Source organism: Colobus angolensis, unplaced genomic scaffold (genome assembly GCF_000951035.1).
Source record: "Colobus angolensis palliatus isolate OR3802 unplaced genomic scaffold, Cang.pa_1.0 Scaffold17, whole genome shotgun sequence".
NCBI classification, from domain to species: domain Eukaryota; kingdom Metazoa; phylum Chordata; class Mammalia; order Primates; family Cercopithecidae; genus Colobus; species Colobus angolensis.
The window spans coordinates 4861696-4884443 of record NW_012114821.1 but is presented as its reverse complement, the minus strand read 5'-3'; the positions used below and the strand labels follow the sequence as shown (position 1 = coordinate 4884443).

The window sequence follows — 22748 nt, the reverse complement described above, 5'->3', positions numbered from 1 at the left end:
AAAAAAAAAAAAAAAACTTGACAAAGTTTGAATGGATATACATGTGGCCAGTAGGCACATGGGAAAAATGCTCAACAGCATCAGCCATCAGGGAAATGTGAATCCAAACCAAAATGAGACATCACTTCATGCCCACTAGAATGGCTCTCATCAAAAGATGGACAATAGCAAGTGTTGATGAGGATGTGGAGAAACTGGAACCTTCAGACATTGCTGGTAGAAATGTAAAATGGCACAGCTGCTTTGGAAAAGTCTGACAGTTCCTCAAAAAGTTAAACCCAGCAATTTCACTCCCAAGTATATACCTAAGAGAACTGAAAATACATGTTCCCACAAACACTTGTACATTCCCACAAAAATTTTTTCCCACAAAATACATGAGTGTTCATTGCAGCATTATTCTTAATAGCCAAAGAGTGGAAACAACCTAATGTCCATCAACTGACGCATGGATAAATAAAACATTTATCTCCATACAGCGGATACTACGTGACCATAGAAGGAATGAAGGACTGATTCGTGCTACAACACTGATGAGCCATGAAAACATGACGCTAAGTGAGTAATCTAGACACAGAAGGACAAACATTGCTCTTGTCGCCCAGGCTGGAGTGCAATGGCACGATCTTGGCTCACTGCAACCTCGCCTCCCAGGTTCAAGCGATTATCCTGCCTCAGCCTCCCAAGTAGCTGGGATTACAGGCATGCGCTACCATGCCCGGTTAATTCTGTATTTTTAGTAGAGACGGGGTTTCTACATGTTGGTCAGGCTGGTCTCAAACTCCTGACCTCAGGTGATCTGTCCGCCTTGGCCTCCCAAAGTGCTGGTATTACAGGCATGAGCCACCGCACTCGGCTAACACTGCCCTTTTAGGTGAAGGGCATGTAAGTGTTCATTGGACTACTCCTGCAGCTTTTCTGAAGGTTTGAAGTCTTTCCAAGTAAAAATAAAATATATTATACATTACAAATATAAAATAATAAAAGCAATCCCTCATGGAGCGGTTTTACGGATTAAATGCAGACACGGGTGTGCACACCCACCAATAGGTCACTGCTGTCACGGCTGCTCAGGCAAGTGGTGCTGACGCTGGCGAGTGCCACAGGATGGAGCATGAGTCATAGCTAACTCCACTTCATGAATCCAACAAACATTAATAAGTGCCTGGTCTATGACAAGTATTTTGCTTTGCACGGTGGCTAAAAAAATTAATAAGATACAGTCCCCACTCTAGAATCTGCATGCATTACCAAACTTTCCTATTAAAAATGTATCACTTTAATATTCAGCTCAGCTCTAAGGTAACCCCTAAGGTAAAGAGCTTAGAATTTCTAAAAGCAGTAAGTGTCTGTAATACGCTCTGTTTATGCATTTATTTACATTCTGCCTCATTCTAAAACAGGATCTAAAATCAATTTTTTAAACACATACAATTTAACAACAATAACCAAAAAAAAAAAAAAAAAGATAAAAATCAGTCTAAAGAGAAAATGAGAATTCTAGTTAAAGGAAACCAGGGGAAGGTTAAATCACAAAAATGTCTGCCATGAAGTAGGTGTAATTATTAAGGGTAAGCTAGAGACTCTGCGCTAAGGCTCCTAACAGCTAAAGCAAAAAGATAAAGATGAAGGCCGGGCGTGGTGGCTCATGCCTGTAATGTCAGCACTTTGGGAGGCCAAGTCAGGTGAATCATTTGAGGTTAGGGGTTCAAGACCAGCCTTCATTATGGCCAATATGATGAAACCCCATTTGTATTAAAAATACAAAAATTAGCAGGGCAGTAGTGGTGGGTGCCAGTAACCCCAGCTACCTGTGAGGCTGAGGTAGGAGAATCGCTTGAGCCTGGGAGGCAGAGGTTGCGGTGAGAGGAGATCCGGCCACTGCACTCCAGTCTGGGGAAGAAAGTGAGACCCTGTCTCTAAACAAATAAATAAAAAGAGATAAATATCAACGCCCATGAAATAAGGATTTGCACCAACTGCAGGCATGTCCCCATGTGGGAAGCTGTGAAGCACCATTCTCATCCTGGAGCACCATTCTCAATGCCTCCCTGGGTTAAACAGAACAACCCACAGCACAGATATGGGACTCATTCTCCAGGCTCTGGCTTTTCCTTTATTTTAGTCCTCTCCCTCTTTCACCACTTTTTGGGCTTCGAATGGAGATCTGAAACTCCAACCTAAGGACTGGGTCAAAGATTCCCACCGCTTTGCAGGCTGCTGCCATCCACAGCCCAGCAGGGCATCAGAGGCCCACCTGGCTTGCTCCTATCTCTGCAGCTTTGACTGCTCACTCAAGAGAGATTTCCCTATATGCCTCTTTCTCTCTTCTAAAGACAAGGTGCTATATACCAGACTCTTGTTCATTCAGAAATGTCTCAGTTCCCTCTCTCTCCTTTTCCATCTCTAATAAGGAACTTGACTTTCCTCCTTCCCCATCCAACAGCTTCTTTGTGAGAACTATGAATTCCTCACAAACCATCTCTGAAAGCCATGCACCCTGCTGGCTAGACTGAACAGTTTCAGCCATAGCTAAGCTGCATTCCTACTACTTTCCCCCTTTCTAGCTTAAAAAGCCTTTCCTAAATCTCCCCATGCCTCTGATTTTCAGCTTAAATTGACATAAAGTTCTGAGGTTGCAATTATTATGTGCATATCTAGCAGGCTTTTCCTGGGTTTCCTTAGCAACAGCTTCATTAAGGAACTGCATCAAAAATTTTACAGAGGCTATTCTTACATCTGAACAGAGTAGCCTCCATAAAATTTGAATGACTTTGAAGAGAAAATTAACCAGGAACAAAGAGGTGGCAGGTCTTAGTCAGCAGTATCATAAGCCAAAATGTTTTCAAATGGCTCAAAATCATTCCTGAATATTTGGTTTGTGGGAGGCAAAGGGTGGTAGATTCAATGTGCATTAATCCTAGAGTATGTTCTCTAATCTGGTAAAGTCAGATTATTTTCTAGTTTTTCAAACAATTCCCTGCTACCACTTTCTCTTACCGTCACTTGCCATTTTTGACTAATTAAGAATTAAGAAAGTGACCCAGGCATGGTGGCTAACGCCTGTAATCCCAGCACTTTGGGAGGTCGAGGCAGGTGGATCACCTAAAGTTGGGAGTTCAAGACCTGCCTGACCAACATGGAGAAACCCCGTCTCTACTAAAAAAACAAAATTAGCCAGGTGTGGTGGTACATGCCTGTAATCCCAGCTACTCGGGAGGCTGAGGCAGGCGAATCACTTGAACCCAGGAGGTGGAGGTTGCGGTGAGCCGAGGTCATACCACTGCACTCCAGCCTGGGCTAGAAGAGCGAAACTGTCTTAAAAAAGAAAAGAATTAAGAATTAAGAAAGTGAATTTCAACCATTTGGGTAGTTTGGGGGAAACTACCTGATGTGGTACATAGAGCTTGGATTTTAGAACCCAAATGGTTTAAATACCAATGGTGGTATCTACAAGACAATCCTGGATACATGGCAAACTCCTCTTCTCAATTTCTCAACCTTAAAATGGAGCGTAATAAACTACTTTGCAAAGTTGTTGTGATGATTATGGCCAATATCTGAAAAGCATCTAGCTAAACGCATGCAACAAGCTGGCTGCTTCATCACTCGTATTATCAATGAGTTTCAGCTTATCCAATAATGGAGAGGCTCTGCTTTTTCATCCTTTTTGTGTGCCAACAGAGCTTATTTTACGGGATTAATACTGCAAGAGCAGGCCTGACTAGAAAATTCCCCAGGTCTACAAGGCAGAGCATGTTCTTTTCCTTGGATCAAATTTACAATTATCTATGTTTATGTTTATCTGCTCAGTACCCATTTCCCCCTCTAGATCTGAAGCTCAGTCAGTGCGAGACCATGTCTGTTTCGCAGCCCACTCAACACTCAAGGCTAGCAGATGACTGACATAGCGCCGAGTGCCTGGCCTTTGGTGTGGAACATGTGAGTGAGGGCAGGAAAGAGAGAACCAGCACACCTCCCAGAGGCCCTTCCCCTCTGAAATTATGGGCTAGCTTTGGACAAGTTGTACAACCTTTCCTTAGCCTGAGGTTTCTCCTCTACAAACAAGAATAACTGTACTGGAAACACAGAATTATAAGGATTAAAGAAGATACCCAAATTCACAAGCCTGTAAACTGTCTGTTAACAGGTCCTCAACAAACAGGAGCTGCCTGCATCCCTTTGATACAACCAGTGAGGCGTGAGGCAGACATGTTTGCTGAATGCTTTCTAAAAGCCAAGCACAGTGCTTAGCACTTTATATGCATTATTCTATCATTTACAACTTATATCAACTCTAGAAAGAACGCAATATCATCATTCCTATTTTATTTCATTTTATTTTCTAGATGTAGTTTTGCTCTTGTCACTCAGGCTGGAGTGCAGTGGTGCCATCTCAGCTCACTGCAACCTCCACCTCCTGGGTTTAAGCAATTCTCCTGCCTCAGCCTCCCGAGTAGCTGGGATTGCAGGTGCCCAACACCATACCCAGCTATCATTCCCATTTTATAGACTTGGAAACAGGCTAATGAGGTTACATAACTATTCCAGGTTGCACAGTGAGGAAATGGCAACTTCAACCTAAATCTGGGGGGCCAAAGTCCATGCTTCTTCCACCTCACCTCTACCTCACTATTTGCCTGTAAAATCCACATGTCCAACCCATAAATGTATAGGTAGACAGTTATTAAATGAGGTGTTTGCTGCTATTTGTGAATTATCTTAGATACATAATTATCATAAGCCACTCACCTAAACAACTAAAGAAAAGACAGGTCAATCCATATCCCTGCACACAAAGAGAAGGAACTCAGCAGTGAATTCCGTAAAATGAAAAAAATCCTTTCCAATGCCACTAAATCCACATGTATTATTTATCAGTTTTTATATTTGCACAGGGATTCTTAAGAATGCAGAAGGAACCTGAAATAATTATATCTCAGTTCCTTTCAAAATTTCCATGTTAGCCAAAGTCATTTCCAGGAATAGATACAACTCATCAATTCTACAATGGAACATACTTGATCAAGAACCAAAAGCTTGTTCTATTTCAGAAAAACTACAGACCCTTCTTCTTTATTGTTCTTATAAAATCCCACCAGAACTCATTATCTTGCCGCCTGCTCATCTGGCAAACAAACATGGAGATGAGTCAACTCAAGCCAAGCCTCGTGCTGGGGAAAACTCACAGGGCCACGGAACCACATCTGCACTGTTCCCGCCCGCCTAGCACTGGAGAGCGCTGTTCCCCTTTCCGCGTGTCTTTGCTGACCTCTAGTGGTCCACAAGAAGAAAGAGCAAACAGCAAAAGGACAGGCTGCTCCAAAGAACAAAATGTCCTCACATTTTAAGTGAAAACATTTTATTTTATGAAATGTGTGTTTCTATACCCACCAGTGAAAACAGATTCCCAGCAAGCCCAATTTAGCAGCATTAACTCGCAAAGGCAACTCCAGTTGTTAAGGGCAAGTCAGTCTCAAAGCCCTGCCCCCGGTTCCCAACCAAATTGTCTGCAATTCCACTGCTTCAGGCCTTCGGAGGGTCCGTTTAAAAGCACGGTCCACCCTCCACTGTCACAAATACATGTCTCTTTACACCCTCCAATCTGATCATAACACTTGCCCATCACAGAGTCACTTTATGGGGCAGGCACCAAGACAGTACTGGGCAGGAGGTGTCAAAGCCAGTCCTTCCAGTGACCACATGAGCTTGTTAACCTGTCATGTTACAGACCATAACATTAAGAGGCAGAGACACCAAGTGACTGTGCTCAAGGTTACACAGCTAACAGGTGGCAACGCAAGGGTGTGAACCTGAGCCCATCTGACAGCTCGACTCCACTGCAACTCCCAGCTTGGATTCCTCCAGGGATTCTCTCTTGCCCACCTGATAACTTTTATGCAACACCTACAACAGGAACTGACCGCAGCCTGCGTCGGGGCCTCTCTTCCCCACATTGTCCCTCACAAACAAAACTGCTCTGACCCCCAAGTGACTTCTGTGCTCAGAGCTCACACCCAGCCACATGTTTACACCCAGTCTCTCTGCTCAGACGCTCCTCAGCCCCACTCTGCCGGGTACTTTTCAGTCTCCTCGGAGAGCACCTCCTCCAGGAAGCCCTCCACCCTCAGCACTTAGAACATCAAGCTCTGGAGCAGGGACCACATCCTCACTGGCCCTGCAAATCTGTGGCCCGGCACAGTGCTGAACCCCTCCGAGGTCCCCTGAAAAGTGTGTCAGATGAGAGGTACGATCCAGACGTTGGTTCATTTGCCCGGAATCACCGGGGAGAACACCTCCGCTTGGGCACCCAGGTAACTGAAGCTTCCACTTTGAAATGTCAGGTTCCCGCTTCTGCCCGTCTTTACCAGAAACGTCAATATAAACTGAAAGATATGGACCTCTTTCTCATGCTCTTCTGATGACACACTGCACCAATGGTGGTGCTGTTTCCCTTACACTATGTGGCCTACAGCTTTGAGGGACTGTGTTGTTGTCTGTTTTTTACTTGGTTTACGGGCTTTACTCTGTTCTGGTCTCTCCCTTTGGTGTGATGCTGACACTTGCCATTTTGGCTTTTCGGCCTCCCTGCCGATGTCTAATCTAGGAAATTAGCCAAGATGAGGGGTCCGAGGGGCAGTAAGTACACTTTACAGAAGAGGGAACTGAGGCACACAGAGGTTAAACATCTTGCCAAGGCAAGTGAAGCTGGAATGCCGACCCCAGCAGTCTGTACCCAGTCTGTGTGCTCAACTCTCATGCTAAAATGCCTCTCTTTCTATAGACTATGGCTATAAACATTATAAAGTACCAAAATATGGACCAACTCGGAGATGCTGGTGAACTGTTATTTTGTTTCTACTTAGGTTATTCGCTTTTGATTGAAAAAAATTAAGAATTTCTGTAGTCAATATGGCAACATTTCAACATATTAAATCTGGATGATAGAGGCATGAGTGTCTTATTATTAGTCACACATTTTGTGTGTTCAAAAGAGAAACTGATTTGAAAGTCTCTCTCTTCTCTCCTCCACCCCCTGCCCTCTCGCCTGAGCCCCCAGACCCACACCTCTCTCGTTATGTGCAAAGCTGAACCTCTCCTCTTTCCCTCCACCACTGCCTTGCAGCTTGCCTTCCTCGGAGCCCAGCCTGACCATCAGGTACCTAATGGAGGGATACTCCATTCCACCCGACCCACAGCCGGCCACTGACCCTTTCCACGTAGACCCCCAAGCACGTTTCCAGTGGGCTGGCCTTCCCGTCAACAGCCCCAATCCTTTGGGGAAGCTGTCAGCACTGCTCACCTGGGCTCCCCAAGGGCCTCTGCAATGGGCCCCCTCCCTCTGTCTCCCTCCACTCCATACAAATCTGGTTGCATCAGTCCCTGATGTTAAGATCTTGCTTTTTTTTTTTTTTTTTTTTGGACAGAGTCTTTCTCTGTTGCCCAGGCTGGAGTGCAGTGGTGTGATCTCGGCTCACTGCAAGCTCCACCTCCTGGGTTCACACCATCCTTCTGCCTCAGCCTCCCAAGTAGCTGGGACTCCAGGCGCCCACCACCACACCTGGCTAATCTGTTGTCTTTTCAGTAGAAACAGGGCTTCACCGTGTTATCCAGGATGGTCTCGATCTCCTGACCTCCTGATCCATCCACCTCCGCCTCCCCAAGTGCTGGGATTACCGGCGTGAGCCGCCACGCCCGGTCAAGACCTTGCTTTTAAAACCCGCCACTCTTAGAAGCAGCCCCAAATGCTTCACCTGGCCAAGAAAGCCCTCCCGCTCGGACTCTGGACTCTGTCCTCCCTACCCCTCTCTCTTCCTCTCCCTCCCTCCCTCTTCCCCTCCCTCTCTATCTCCCCCTCTTTCCACCCCCACCGCCATCTCTGACTTTATTTGGTCTCTCCCAGTGATGTGTTCTGTTTCAGGGCATCACTCATGCTGAGCCATTTTCTTCCTGAATGACCTTCTCCCATCCCCTCTTTACTTGGCTATCTCCTATTCATCCTTCAAGGCCCAGTTCCAATCTCACTGACTTAGAGACAGTCCCTGGCCCCCATACCCTCCACCTCCATTAAACTAAGTTAAATTCTTTTGCCACTTGCTCCCTTGGCACCTGTACCTCCAATTTTTTTCCACTTACCCACTGCTCAATGTCTGCCCTTCCCACAAAACTGTCAGATGGATGAGGACAGGACCCGCCTGCCTCACCTCTTTCCCCTTAGCACAACACCCTCTTCACTAAGTATCTGCTGAATTACAGTGACCTATGTTCTCATACTCGTCTTGTATCCTTAAGCAAATTGTTTAACTTGATCTCAGTTTCCCTATCTATAAAGATCCAAGTTCAACTAACTAAATATCTAAAATCCTTCTAAGACTATCAATTTTAGGATTTAGCATCATCAATCCATATGGAAAGGTTTTGATGATTGTTTTATTAAAAATCCATTCAGATTCAGATTTAAGTATTATTTGCTAGGTTACCACTGTGTCAAAGGAGCTATATAAATGCTTTCACAAACTGCCTGTTGTATAAACCCAACACCCCAAAACAGGGTTACAAATGGCAAGTACTTCATGAGTGACAATATCAAGACAAGAGGCGTGAAGTTTGTTGAAGGTTGCCAAGCTGGTAAAACACAGTTATTTCTCCAAACAAACAAACAAAAAAATGCAAAGAACAGCAAGTTCTGAATTTTGAAAGTTAAATACCACAATGAAAGAAGTACAATATACAAATAGCCACGTTAATTAGAAATCAAGTTAAGATTCAACACTTTTTATCATGGCATGCTGAACCTCAGCAAAACAAAAGAAGCTGAATTCATAGTTAATTCCACAAGAACTAGATTAACTCTTCCACTTATAGGTAGACGTACACTCACCTGTCGAAGGTTAATGTAAACTGCATTCTGAAGAAATTCTGATGCTTCCATGCTCCGTTTCTGAATTGCAAGGACACGTACGGCCTTGATGCATGCTTCCAACTCAATCACTCCTGCATTCTTATACTGCAGAGTGTAAAGAAAGTGCCTCAGTCAAAAAATAGTTCACATGTTTCTGTCACATTCTAAAGGGTGTGCTACTGGGACTCAATAACTACAACAGCACTTCCCCCAGCAGAGGGCTCCAGACACCCCTCCTGATATGGAGCGGCATCTCATCTTGAATTGTACTCCCATAATTCCCACATGTTGTAGGAGGGAGCTGCTGGGAGATAATTGAATCATGGGGGCGATTTCCCCCATACTGTTCTTGTGGTAGTGAATAAGTCTCATGAGATCTGATGGTTTTATCAGGGGGTTCTGCTTTTGCATCTTCCTCATTCTCTCTTTGCCTGCCGTCATCCATGTAAGACCTGACTTGCTCCTCCTTGCCTTCTGCCATGATTTTGAGGCTTCCCCAGCCACACAGAACTGTAAGTCCAATTAAACCTCTTTCTTTTGTAAATTGCCCAGTCTCAGGTACGTCTTTATCAGCAGCGTGAAAACAGACTAATAGAGTAAACTGGTACCAAGAGTGGAGCATTGCTGAAAAAATACCTGAAAATGTGGAAGCGACTTTGGAACTGGGTAACAGACAGAAGTTGGAACAGTTTGGAGGGCTCAGAGACAGGAAGATGTGGGAAAGTTTGGATCTTCCTAGAGACTTGTTGAATGGCTTTGACCAAAATGCTGATGATGATATGGACAATGAAATGAACAATGATATGGACAATGAAAGAGGACTGAGGTGGTCTCAGATAGAGATGAGGAACTTGTTGGGAACTGGAGCAAAGGTGACTCTTGTTACGTTTTAGCAAAGAAACTGGTGGCATTTTGCCCCTGCCCTGGAGATTTGTGGAATTTTGAACTTGAAAGAGATGATTTGGGTATCTGGCGGAAGAAATTTCTAAGCAGCAAAGCATTCAAGAGCTACCTTGGGTGCTGTTAAAAGCATTCAAGGTTTTTTTTGTTTTTGTTTTGTTTTGTTTTGTTTTTTGAGACAAGAGTCTCGCTCTGTCGCCCAGGCTGGAGTGCAGTGGCATGATCTCGGTTCACTGCAAGCTCCACCTCCCAGGTTCATGCCAGTCTCCTGTCTCAGCCTGGCATGGGACTACAGGCACCCACTACCACACCTGGCATGAAAAATACAAATTTTTGTATTTTTGATAGAGACGGGGTTTCACTGTGTTAGCCAAGATGATCTCGATCTCCTGACCACATGATCTGCCTGCCTTGGGCTCCCAATGTGCTGGGATTACAGGCATGAGCCACCACGACCAGCCAAAAGCATTCAGTTTTAAAAGGGAAACAGAGCATAAAAGTTTAAAAAATTTGCAGCCTGGCAATGCAATAGAAAAGAAAATCCCATTTTTTCAGGAGAAATTCAAGCCAGCTGCAGTAATTTGCATAAGTAACAAGCAGCCAAATGTTAATCCCCAAGACAATGGGGAAAATGTCAGAGGTCTTCACAGCAGTCCCTTCCATCACAGGCCTGGAGGTCTAGGAGGAAAAAGTGGTTTCATGGGCCGGGCCCAGGATCACCATGCTGTGTGCTCCTAGGGACTTGGTGCCTATGTCCCAGCCACTCCAGCCAAGGCTGAAAGGAGCCAACATACAGCTTGGGCCACGGCTTCAGAGGGTGCAAGCCCCAAGCCTTGGCAGCTTCCATGTGGTGCTGAGCCTATGGGTGCACAGAAGTCAATAACTGAGGTTTGCGAAGTTTCCGCCTAGATTTCAGGAGATGTATGGAAACACCTGGATGCCCAGGCAGAAGTTTGCGTCAGGGGTGGGGCTCTCATGGAGAACCTCTGCTAGGGCAGTGCAGAAGGGAAATATGAGGTCAGAGCCCCGCACAGAGTCCCTACTGGGGCACTGCCTAGTGGAGCTGTGAGAAGAGGGTCACTGTCCTGTAGACCCCAAAATGGCAGATCCACTGACAGCTTGCACCGTGCGCTTGGAACAGCCACAGACACTCAATGCCAGCCCATGAAAGCAGCCAGGACAGAGGCTGTACCCTGCAAAGCCACAGGGGCAGGGTTGCCCAAGACTATGGGAACCCACCTCCTGGCATCAGGATGACCTGGATGCAAGACATGGAATCAAAGGAGATCATTTTCGAGCTTTAAGATTTGACTGCCCCCCTAGGTTTCAGACTTGCATGGGCCCTGTAACCCCTTTGTTTTGCCAATTTCTCCCATTTGGAATGGTTGTATTTACCCAGTGTGTGTGCCCCCATTGTATCTAGGAAATAAGCAGCCTGCTTTTGATTTTATAGGCTCATAGGCTAGAAGGGACTTGCCTTGTCTCAGATGAGACTTTGAAGTGTGGACTTCTGAGTCACTGCTGAAATGAGTCAAACCTTTGCGGAACTGCCTGGAAGGCATAATGGGTTTTGAAATGTGAGGACGTGAGATTTGGAGGGACCACATCTCATCTTAAATTGTACTCCCCCAATTCCCACATGTTGTGGGAGGGACCCAGTGGGAGATAATTGAATCATGGAGGTGATTTCCCCCATACTGTTCTTGTGGTACCAGATAAGCCTCATGAGATCTGTGTTTTTATCAGGAGTTTCTGCTTTGGAGTCCTCTCCTCATTTTCTCTTTGCCTGCTGCCATCCAAGACAGGACTTACTCCTCCTTGCCTTCCACCATGATTGTGAGGCCTGCCCAGACACAGGGAACTGTGAGTCCAATTAAACCTCTTTCTTTTGTAAATTGCCAGTCTCCAGTATGTCTTAATCAGCAGCATGAAAATGGACTAATACACCTCCCCACCAAGGCCAGAGAATTTGTTTGTGAGAAAATCTATCCTTTATGGAAGCAAAAGCGATTGGTGGGGCTGAGTGAGTCTATGAATGCCACATAAATGTGTATGCATTCATTAAAATAATGACCACAGTAGCTTGCTATTTTGCAAAATTTCAAAATATTATCAATGGATACTTTGCTATTCATTTCTACTTATCATCCCTTGTAGTACTCTAAAACATTTTTAGAAACTCTCACACCTGCAGCTTTAATGCAGTTGTTGTAAATTCATTTTACTTAGTTGCAAAAAATCTGGCTCCCTGTGTGTTCAATGCTTTCTGATTTTGTCTCAGAGTTGCTTGTTCCTACTTCTCAGTTCCTATTATGGTTCCTGAGATGAAGAACAAATGAGGGCGTTTGGAACAGAAAAGGCTTTGTGGAATTTCATTCAACTACGCAATAAACTGGGGAGTATCTCTTAAGCTTCATCCCCAATTCTCCTAGCTTCAAGCCAGGAGAGCCACCCCCAGCCCCTCTTACACACCATATGGCTCCAGACCCAGGAGCAGGGAAAGGAGGAAGGATTCAGGTTCCAGAACTCTTCCAAAAAAGAAGAGTTCAGACGGATGGATCTGCTTCCTTCCCTCCAACGCCCTTCCCCTCCCAAGCCTCCACCGCAAAATCCTCCATGCTAGCTGCTCTGCTTTTTCTTTTCTACTCCAAACCTTCTTTATTTTTATTATTTTTTTCCCTAGTTATCCCAGCTGGAGTGATTTTCAACTGATGTTGCATAATTTAATTTCACATTAAAGAAAGGGTTTATAGAGGTTGTCCGTGTATACTAGTACCTGAAGACAGACAGAGGTTGGGAGGAATAACACACTAATATTCTTTCACTGAGGCATTAGGACACGGGAAAACCAATGCATGTAATCGACAAGCCTTTGCTGAGACCCACTAGAGGCCTGGTGTGGCATCGCTGCTCATAAACATGCAGTCTATTTACCAACCATGGAGAAGCAAAGGCACAACTGGTTATCTTTCCCACTAAAATCACGTATAAGGTGGGACAAGCGGTTTTATAATTACTATGCCAGAAAGGGTAGGCTTCGTTCCTCCCCTTTTCCACACACATAACGTACATGGAGTCTGTGTTATATTAAATATAAGTTATCACAGATGATCAGAAAAAGAAGCTATTTATACTTACTTAAATACCAACACTGAAGTCAGAAATGTATCAGTTGTATATACTGTTTCATGACACAAGAAAAAACTAACATAGGGACTTGATTCTAGGGAAATGCCATTTTTCCTTCAGAACTCTTAAAACATTTTCTATTGATGTGAGAACAAAAGTCATCACAAATTTTTCCCACATATTTTTGGTTAAATTTACTTTTTTTTTTTTTTGAGACGGAGTCTTGCTCTGTCACCCAGGCTGGAGTGCAGTGGCCGGATCTCAGCTCACTGCAAGCTCCGCCTTCCGGGTTCACGCCATTCTCCTGCCTCAGCCTCCCAAGTAGCTGGGACTACAGGCGCCCGCCACCTCGCCCGGCTAGTTTTTTTGTATTTTTAGTAGAGACGGGGTTTCACCGTGTTAGCCAGGATGGTCTCGATCTCCTGACCTCGTGATCTGCCCGTCTCGGCCTCCCAAAGTGCTGGGATTACAGGCTTGCACCACCACGCCTGGCCAAATGTACATATTTTAATGTATATTACAAAGAGATTTAAAATGAAATCATGAAAAAAAATTTTTTTGAGACAGGGTCTTGCTCTGTTGCCCAGGCTGGAATGAGTGGCGTGGTCACAGCTCACTGTAGCCTCAATCTCCCATGCTCAGGTGATCCTCCCACCTCAGCCTTACTGGTAGCTGAGACAACAGGTGTGTACCACCACACCCAGCTAATTTTTTTGTGTATTTTGTGAAGAAGGGGTTTTACCACGTTGCCCAGGCTGGTCTGGAACTCCTGAGCTCAAGTGATCCTCCTACCTCAGCCTCCCAAAGTGCTGGAATTCCAGGCGTGAGCCACTGCACTCAACCCCTTTTTTTTTAAAATTATTTCCTCCCATCCAAATTTTCATGGCCAGTATGATTATTATTCCTCAAAAACTCTAAAATAATTTGTTCAAGTTAAAAAAAGACAAATTAGAGTTTGGATGGGGCTTTCGATATGTTTTATTCTGGGAGGTTATGTGTAGTGGCTTAGGCCTGCAATCCCCGTGTCTCAGGAGGCCATGGTGGGAAGACTGCTTGAGGCCAGGAGTTCCAGACCAGCCTGGGCAACATAGAGAGACCCCATCATTACAAATAAAAAATAAAAAACTAGCCAGGCGCGGTGGCATGCACCTGTAGTTACAGCTACTTGGTCATCTGAGTGAGGCTAAGTGAGGTAGGAGGATGAGGGTGGGAAGATTGGTTGACTGAAGGAGTTTGAGGTTACAGTGAGCTATGATCATACTACTACACTCCAGACTGGGCAACAGAGCAAGACCCTGTCTCAAAAAAAAAAAAAAAAATGGTGGGCACAGTGGCTCACGCCTGTAACCCCAGCACTTTGGGAGACCTGAAGCAGGCAAACTGCTTGAGCCAGAAGTTCAAGACAAGCCCAGGCAACATGGTGAAACCCCATCTCTACAAAAAATACAGAAAAAAATAGCTGGGCGTGGTGTTGCACACCTGTAGTCCCAGCACAGACGGAGGCAGAGGTGGGAGGATCACCTGAACCTGGGAGATCAAGGCTGCAATGAACCGTGATCACGCCACTGCACTCCAGCCTGGGCAACAGAGCAAAACCTGGTCTCAAAAAAAAACAAAAAAAAAACAAAGAAAGAAAGAAACACTCTTAGATATCAAGTAAACCACTAAAATTAAGATAAAACATGGTGCTGAAGTAAGAAAAGAAAGATTTATAGAAAGGAATGAAAAGTTAATAAACAGACACAAGTATGTGAAAGTATTTAGTACAGGTGAGAATTCAAATCAAAAAGAAACAAATATGAATTCAATACATCATGGTGCAACAATGAGGTAATGACCTGGAAAAAATAAATTGTATTCTTATGTCATAATGCACACAAAATAAATTACAGATAATCAGATAATTATAGAAATATTTTAAATGCTAATAACAGTGAATACAAATACACGTTTGCATATATTATCTCAGCTTATCTGAACCACAGCTCTATGAGATGACGGGTACTGTTACCATCCTCATTTCAGAGATTAAGAAACCAAGGAAAAGAGTTTTAATCTATCCTTAAGAAAGTATTTCTAAGCAAGCCAGGTGCAGTGGCCAACGCCTATAATCCCAGAACTTTGGGAGGTCAAGACGAGCAGATCATTTGAGGTCAGGAGTTCAAGACCAGCCTGGCCCACATGGTGAAACTCCATGTCTACTAAATATATAAAAAATTAGCCAGGCGTGGTGGCTCGCACCTGTAGTCCCAGATACTCAGGAGGTTGAGGCAGGAGAAATCACTTGAATCCAGGAGGTGGAGGTTGCAGTGAGCCCAGATCATGCTACTACACTCCAGCCTGGGCAACAGAGCGAGACACCGTCTCAAAAAAAAAAAAGGTATTTCTAAGCATAATACCAAACTCCTGGCCTCAAGGCCGCCTGCCTCGGCCTCCTGAAGTGCTGGAATTAACGGCATGAGCCACTGCACTCAGCTGTATTGGCAAATATTTATTAAAAATAATAGCTGGTATTTGTTTATGGAGGAGTAAATTGTTAATAACCTTTTTGTAGGACAATACAGGAATATATAACTCTTTAAGAAAAGTATACTTTTTTTTTGAGACAGAATCTCACTCTGTAGCCTAAGCTGGAGTACAGTGGCACAACCTCAGTTCACTGCAACTTCTGCCTCCAGGGCTCAAGTGATTCTTGAGCCTCAGCCTCCCAAGTAGCTGGGACTACAGGTACACACCACAACATCTGGCTAATTTTTTGTATTTTAGTAGAGACAGGGTTTCACCATGTTGCCCACGGTGGTCTCGAACTCCTCAGCTCAGGCAATCTGCCTACATCAGCCTCCCAAAGTGCTGCAATTACTAGTGGGCGTGAGTCACTGTGCCAGGCCAAAAAAACATATATTCTTTAACTCAAGTCAACTTCTAAGAATTGTTCCCTTAAAAAAAAGGCAGTCCAAAAAAATGTATGTATAGAGGCATTTGTCAGAGAACTGTTTACAATAGGGGGAAGAAAAAACAGAAATAAATAACAATCAGTAACAGGACTGGTAAAATAAATAATTCTACATCTTTTCACTCTCTATTAGAAAAGGAATTTGGAGAGTAACTTGAACATAACCTATGATAAATGTAAATATTATATCCAGGATAGATTTCTATAAAAATTAAACCTAAAGAAATACTGATACAAGAACACAAGAATATAGGGGCAAAAATGTTTGGTAAAGCATTTTTTCTAATTCACAGTGAAAAAGTGAGAAACCCTAAGTATCCACCCACAAGAGAATAATTAAGCAAATTAAGGCAAGCTGTGAAATCTGTAAGAGCAGGCATTTCATCTCTTTGTAGGTGCTGTTTATGAGCATGTCTCACAAAAATGTCTTGATGAATACATGACTACATCCACATTCTGGAAAACCTTTCCACACTCTCTGAAAGAAGGAAGCAGGATTTTAGAAAACTTTTCCACACGCTCTGAAAGAAGCAAGCAGGTCTGGAGGCGAGAGCACACCTATGGTCTATGATATACTGTTGAGTGGGTAAAGCAAGCTGCAGGATAACATAGTATGATCCCATTTTTGTAAATAGGATATGCGTGTGTGTGTGAGCATGTGTGTATACATGCATGTGTGTGCATGTGTGAGCATGTGTGTACATATATGTGTGTGCGTGTCTGAGCACGCATGAGTACATGCATGTGTGTATGCATGTGTGTGTGTGTGTCTCATAGGCATAAAGGTAAGGGGGCTATGGACCAAGTTGTTGATAACCAATAAACCAAGTTGTTAGTAAGAGTAGAGAAGGTAGAGGACTTTCATTTTTTACTTGATGCCACTCTTCAGCACAACTTTTCTTTTTCAGTATTTTGGTAAGTACATTTGGAATGCGAAATTTTTTCAATCCAAACTAAAAAGAAGGGTGCCTCCATAAGATAGAATGCTCTACAGGTCACTGAAAATTATGCCATGGAAGATTTCAATAGCATAGAAAACACAGACTATGCCAAATGAAAAAAAATGGGTCACCACACAGTACATAAGTAAAGTATGCTCCATTTCTTATAATATAAATAATATACATTGATAAAAGAACCAGAAAATAGATACAATTTTTTTTTTTTTTTTTGAGACGGAGTCTGGCTCTGTCACCCAGGCTGGAGTACAGTGGCGCGATCTCAGCTCACTGCAAACTCCACCTCCCGGGTTCAAGCCGTTCTCCTGCCTCAGCCTCCCAAGTAGCTGGTACTACAGGCGCCCGCCACCACGCATGGCTAATTTTTCATATATTTAGTAGAGACAAGGTTTCATCATGTTAACCAGGATAGTCTCTATCTCCTGACCTCGTGATCCGCCCACCTCGGCCACCCAAAGTGCTGGGATTACAGGCGTGAGCCACTGCACCCAGTCGAAAATAGGTATAAAATAATAACAATCATTATCTGTGAGTACGGGGGCCATGGTAGCCCTTTTTCTCCCTTTTCCAAATTTATTATACTAAACCTACACTGTTCTGATTCAGAAAAAGAAAACATTTTAGGCATATAGTACTATGCATTAGAGAGCAAGACATGAATACTTACAGAAATAAATAATTAAGAGACACTGCAGCATTACACAATGTAAAATGGGAACTTCTGACTAAAACAACACAACCGTGTAAAAAATTCACAAAGCCATAAAATCACCTTGCTGTAATAGGAAATCGCCTCTTTATACTTGTCAATTATGTCTTCAGGGCTAAGGCAGTTCTTAGCACGTCCAATCTCAGTACTGGTGTCAGGATTGATGCCATTGGTGGTGAGGGCACCTGCAAACCAAGAGGAAGAAAAGAAATAATCTTTTGCTTTTTCAGTATTATTTCTTTGTTAAAGAGGAGCGTGAATAAGATGAAACTTAAATATGCCCTACTGAAATTTAAATAATGTGTTTAGTCTTCACAGCTTATATGCTTCCTATAATAGCCTTGCTATCAAAGTATTCTACTAAATGTTAGTTAACTCAAAATAAGTTTTCCTCCCTTTTGAAATTTTTTATTGAAGAACATGAAATGCATTACATAAAAGTAACATATTTACAGTAACCAGCTCAATTGTCTTGAAGGCAACGATGAAGTCAGCATGCATTCTCTCACAGCTTGAAGCCCTTCATGTTAGAAAGGCACCACCCCGCATCTTCAAAGGAGATCAAGTACGCAAAAGCATTTTCTGAACCATACAGCATATTAAAAAAAAGAAAATTATAAATGATAGTATGCTTTCTATTTCTGTCATTTTCTATTTCTGACCAACTCCTATCAATAAGCAGAAGCATCTGATTCCCTAGCCACCAAACCCACATGGGCAAGCATTTTGGAGAAACTTCCATTTAAAGAATATAACCAACTACACAGAGAACTCTGGCAGAAAAAAAATATAGATAAAATATTCATTGACTTAACAGAACACTCAAAAAATATTCTCCTAAATCTCAATAGCAGGAAAAGCTGGGCTTCTATGAAACCACTTGTTTAGCTTACAGAGAGTGAGCATCTCCCACAAATCCTGTTTCCCTTGCGCGGCTGGGAGGCTCAGGGATGAGCTTGCCACCCATCTGTATAACCTCACAAAGCCAAAGACGTGCATCTCACACTGGCCTCGTCGCCCATGCAGCTCACTTCTTACCCTTGTTTTCTAATCTTGGTACAGTTTTTTCATCTGCTTATTGTTTGTTCTCTAATTCTGTAAGCTGCCTCAAAAGGTTTTTTGGAACAAGACAGAAGAATAAACAGATAAGTGGAGAGATGGATGGACAAATGGACCGAGAACTCTAAGAAAAGGGGAACAAAACATGTCATATGCAAAATCCTCTCCTGGTAAGGAAAGAAAGAACTGTAACAGAACTGTGACGAGGCAGGTGGCTTAGGACTTTGTTTCCTGCTGACTTTGTGAAAATCACAGCAAGAGACAACAGGGAAGAACTATAAATAATAATAGAAAAGAACATGCTTGGAAAAATATATCTCAAATATGCACTTTTTAAAGAATAGATCCGGCCGGGCGCGGTGGCTCAAGCCTGTAATCCCAGCACTTTGGGAGGCCGAGACGGGCGGATCACGAGGTCAGGAGATCGAGACCATCCTGGCGAACACGGTAAAACTCCGTCTCTACTAAAAAATACAAAAAAAAAAAAAACTAGCCAGGCGAGGTGGCGGCGCCTGTGGTCCCAGCTACTCGGGAGGCTGAGGCGGGAGAATGGCGTAAACCCGGGAGGCGGAGCTTGCAGTGAGCTGAGATCCGGCCACTGCACTCCAGCCCGGGCGACAGAGCGAGACTCCGTCTCAAAAAAAAAAAAAAAAAAAGAATAGATCCAAATCAGCAAGACCGAGTGACATCAACTGTGGGTAGAGAATTGAGAACTCCATCCCCCAGGCACCAGGCATCCCTTCGAGCAGAGTGCGTTCACACAGGTTGTTATAATGCCATCCGGGCAAAAGCGATATTTTTTCACACTCAGCGGAGGCAGGACCTACGTAAGGAACATCCACACGTGCCATCACCTACAGCAACTCTATGAGAGTATTCTTAGTGTACCCCACCTCTGCAGGTGAGGAGACAAGATCCCAGAGAGGTTAAATCTCCTTACTAGTTCTCACAATTACAGAGCTGGTAACCCCAAGTAGGAGGCCATCTTGGGCGCATGTTCTTAACCACAGAGGTGTGGTGCTTTGTGTGCTTTTCACGCTTATAATACATTTGTTTCTAGCATAAGTTAATATTTAAAAAGTGACAAGGGGTCTTGAGTTATTTCATTAGCGCTAATGAATTATTTTTACATTGTTGAGTTTTACTCTCTCTTTTTCCCTTGGAGAAATGGTGGTGGGGGTGTAAGAATGAAGTGGGTTTTCATTCTTCATATGGTATCTCATCTCTTCTCTGAGAAGTAAATGATCAAAGCATAAGAGGGAAATCCCCTCCAAGGAGAAGGAACAAGTGTTCCCTCCATCTTTGAAACAAAGGGCATCTCCAGTCATGAGGGCTAATTTGATAAACTTAATTTCTTTTTTTTCTTTTTTTTTTGAGACAGAGTCTCTCTCTGTCACCGAAGCTGGAGTGCAGTGGCGCTGGAGTGCAGTGGCATGAAATAAATGAAAGGGAGAATTGAAAACCAATAAAGAAAGGTCAACAAAACCAAAAGTTCATTCTTAAAACAACCACAAAATTATGAACTAGCTAAGAAGAGAGGAGAATCAAGTTACTAAAATCAGAGCTGAAAGAATAGACATTACTGCCAACCTCACAGAAATAAATTGTAAGACAATATTGTGAACAATTATACACCAATGACTTATATAATTTAGATGAGATAGGCAAATTCCCAGAAAGACACAAACTACTAAACCCAACTCAAGAAGATCTACAAAATCTAAATAGACCCATAACAAATAAAGTGATCAAATCAATAATCAAAAAAATCTCCCAGAAAAAAAAGCCAAGTACACAATAATAGACAAACAGAGAGCCAAATCATCAGTGAACTCTCATTCACAATTGCTACAAAGAGAATAAAATATCTAGGAATACGACTTACAAGGCATGTGAAGGACCTCTTCAAGGAGAACTATAAACCACTGTTAAAGGAAATAAGAGAGGACACAAACAAATGGAAAAACATCCCATGCTCATGGATAGGAAGAATCAATATCGTGAAAATGGCCATACTGCCCAAAGTAATTTATAGATTCGATGCTATCCCCTTCAAGCTACCATTGACTTTCTTCACAAAATTAGAAAAAAACTACTTTAAATTTCATATGGAACCAAAAAGGAGCCCATATAGCCAAGACAATCCTAAACAAAAAGGACAAAGCTAGGGGCATCACGCTACCTGAATTCAAACTATACTACAAGGCTATAGTAACCAAAACAGCATGGTACTGGTACCAAAAGAGATGTATAGACCAATGGAACAGAACAGAGGTTGCAGAAATAATGCCACACATCTACAACCATCTGATTTTTGACAAACCTGACAAAAACAAGCAATGGGGGAAAGATTTCCTATTTAATAAATGGTGTTCGGAAAACTGGCTAGCCATATGCAGAAAACAGAAACTGGACCCCTTCCTTACATCTTATACAAAAATTAATTCAAGATAGATTAAAGACTTAAACATAGGACCTAAAATCATAAAAATCCTAGAAGAAAACCTAGACAATACCATTTGGACACAGGCACGGGCAAAGACTTCATGACTAAAACACCAAAAGCAGTGGCAACAAAAGCCAAAATTGACAAATGGGATCTAATTAAACTAGAGAGCTTCTACACAGGAAAAGAAACTATCATCAGAGTCAACAGGCAACCTACAGAATGGGAGAAAATTTTTGCAATCTATCTATCTGACAAAGGGCTAATATCCAGAATCTACAAAGAACTTAAACAAATTTACAAGAAAAAACAACCCCATCAAAAAGTGGGCAAAGGATATGAACAGACACTTCTCAACAGAAGACATTTATGTGGCCAACGAACATATGAAAAAAGTTCATCATCACTGGTCATTAGAGAAATGCAAATCAAAACCACAATGCGATACCATCTCACACCAGTTAGAATGGCGATCAGTAAAAACAACAGATGTTGGAGAGCATGTGGAGAAACAGGAACGCCTTTACACTATTGGTGGGAGTGTAAATTAGTTCAACCATTGTGGAAGAAAGTGTGGTGATTCCTCAAGGATCTACAACCAGAAATATCATTTGAGCCAGCAATCCCATTACCGGGTATATACCCAAAGGATTATAAATCGATTATTCTACTATAAAGACACATGCACACGTATGTTTACTGCAGCACTGTTCACAATAGCAAAGACTTGGAACCAACCCAAATGCCCATCAATGATAGACTGGATTAAGAAAATGGGGCACATAAACACCATGGAATTCTATGCAGCCATAAAAAAGGATGAGTTCATGTCCTTTTCAGGGATATAGATGAAGCTGGAAACCATCATTCTCAGCAAACTAACACAGGAACAGAAAACCAAACACCACATGTTCTCACTCATAAGTGGGAGCTGAACAATGAGAACACATGAACACAGGGAGGGGAACATCACACACCGGGGCCTGTCGGGGAATGGGGGAACTAGGGGAGGGATAGCTTTAGGTGAAATACTTAATGTAGATGACAGATTGATGGATGCAGCAAACCACTATGGCACGTGTATACCTATATGACAAACCTGCACATTCTGCATGTATATCCCAAAACTTAAAGCATAATAAAAATAAAATAAAATAAAGCCAGGTACAGCTGTCTTCAATGGTGAATTCCACCAAATATTTAAGGACAAATTAACACAAATTCTTCATAAACTCTTTCAGAAAACATAAGAGGAAGGAACATTAACCAATTCATTATATGAGGCTAATGTTGCCCTAATACCAAAACCAGAAAAAGACATCAAAAGAAAACTACAGACCCACATTTCTTATGAATATAGACGCAAGGCCAGGTGCAGTGGCTCACACCTGTAATCCCAGCACTTTGTGAGGCCAAGGAGGGTGGATTGACTGAGGTCAGGTGTTCAAGATCAGCCTAACCAACATAGTAAAACCCCGTCTCTACTAAAAATACAAGTTAGCTGGGCATAGTGGCAGGTAACTGTAGTCCCAGCTACTCGAGAGGCTGAGGCAGTAGAATCACTTGAACCTGGGAGGCGGAGGTCGCAGTGAGCCAAGATCAGCAACTGCACTCCAGCCTGGGCAACAGAACGAGGCTTCATCTCAAAAAAAAAAAAAGGCCGGGCGCGGTGGCTCAAGCCTGTAATCCCA

General features: G+C 43.1%; 1 protein-coding gene across 1 annotated transcript in view; it reads right to left on the bottom strand.

Moving 5' to 3' along the window:
• The window catches only part of TRAPPC9 (trafficking protein particle complex 9), a 727471-nt gene that overhangs the window by 650696 nt on the left and 54027 nt on the right, over positions 1 to 22748 (bottom strand). Inside the window, 2 exon segments of the mRNA XM_011938129.1 lie at positions 8882 to 9007; positions 17616 to 17737. Coding sequence (XP_011793519.1) covers positions 8882 to 9007; positions 17616 to 17737 — 248 coding nt within the window.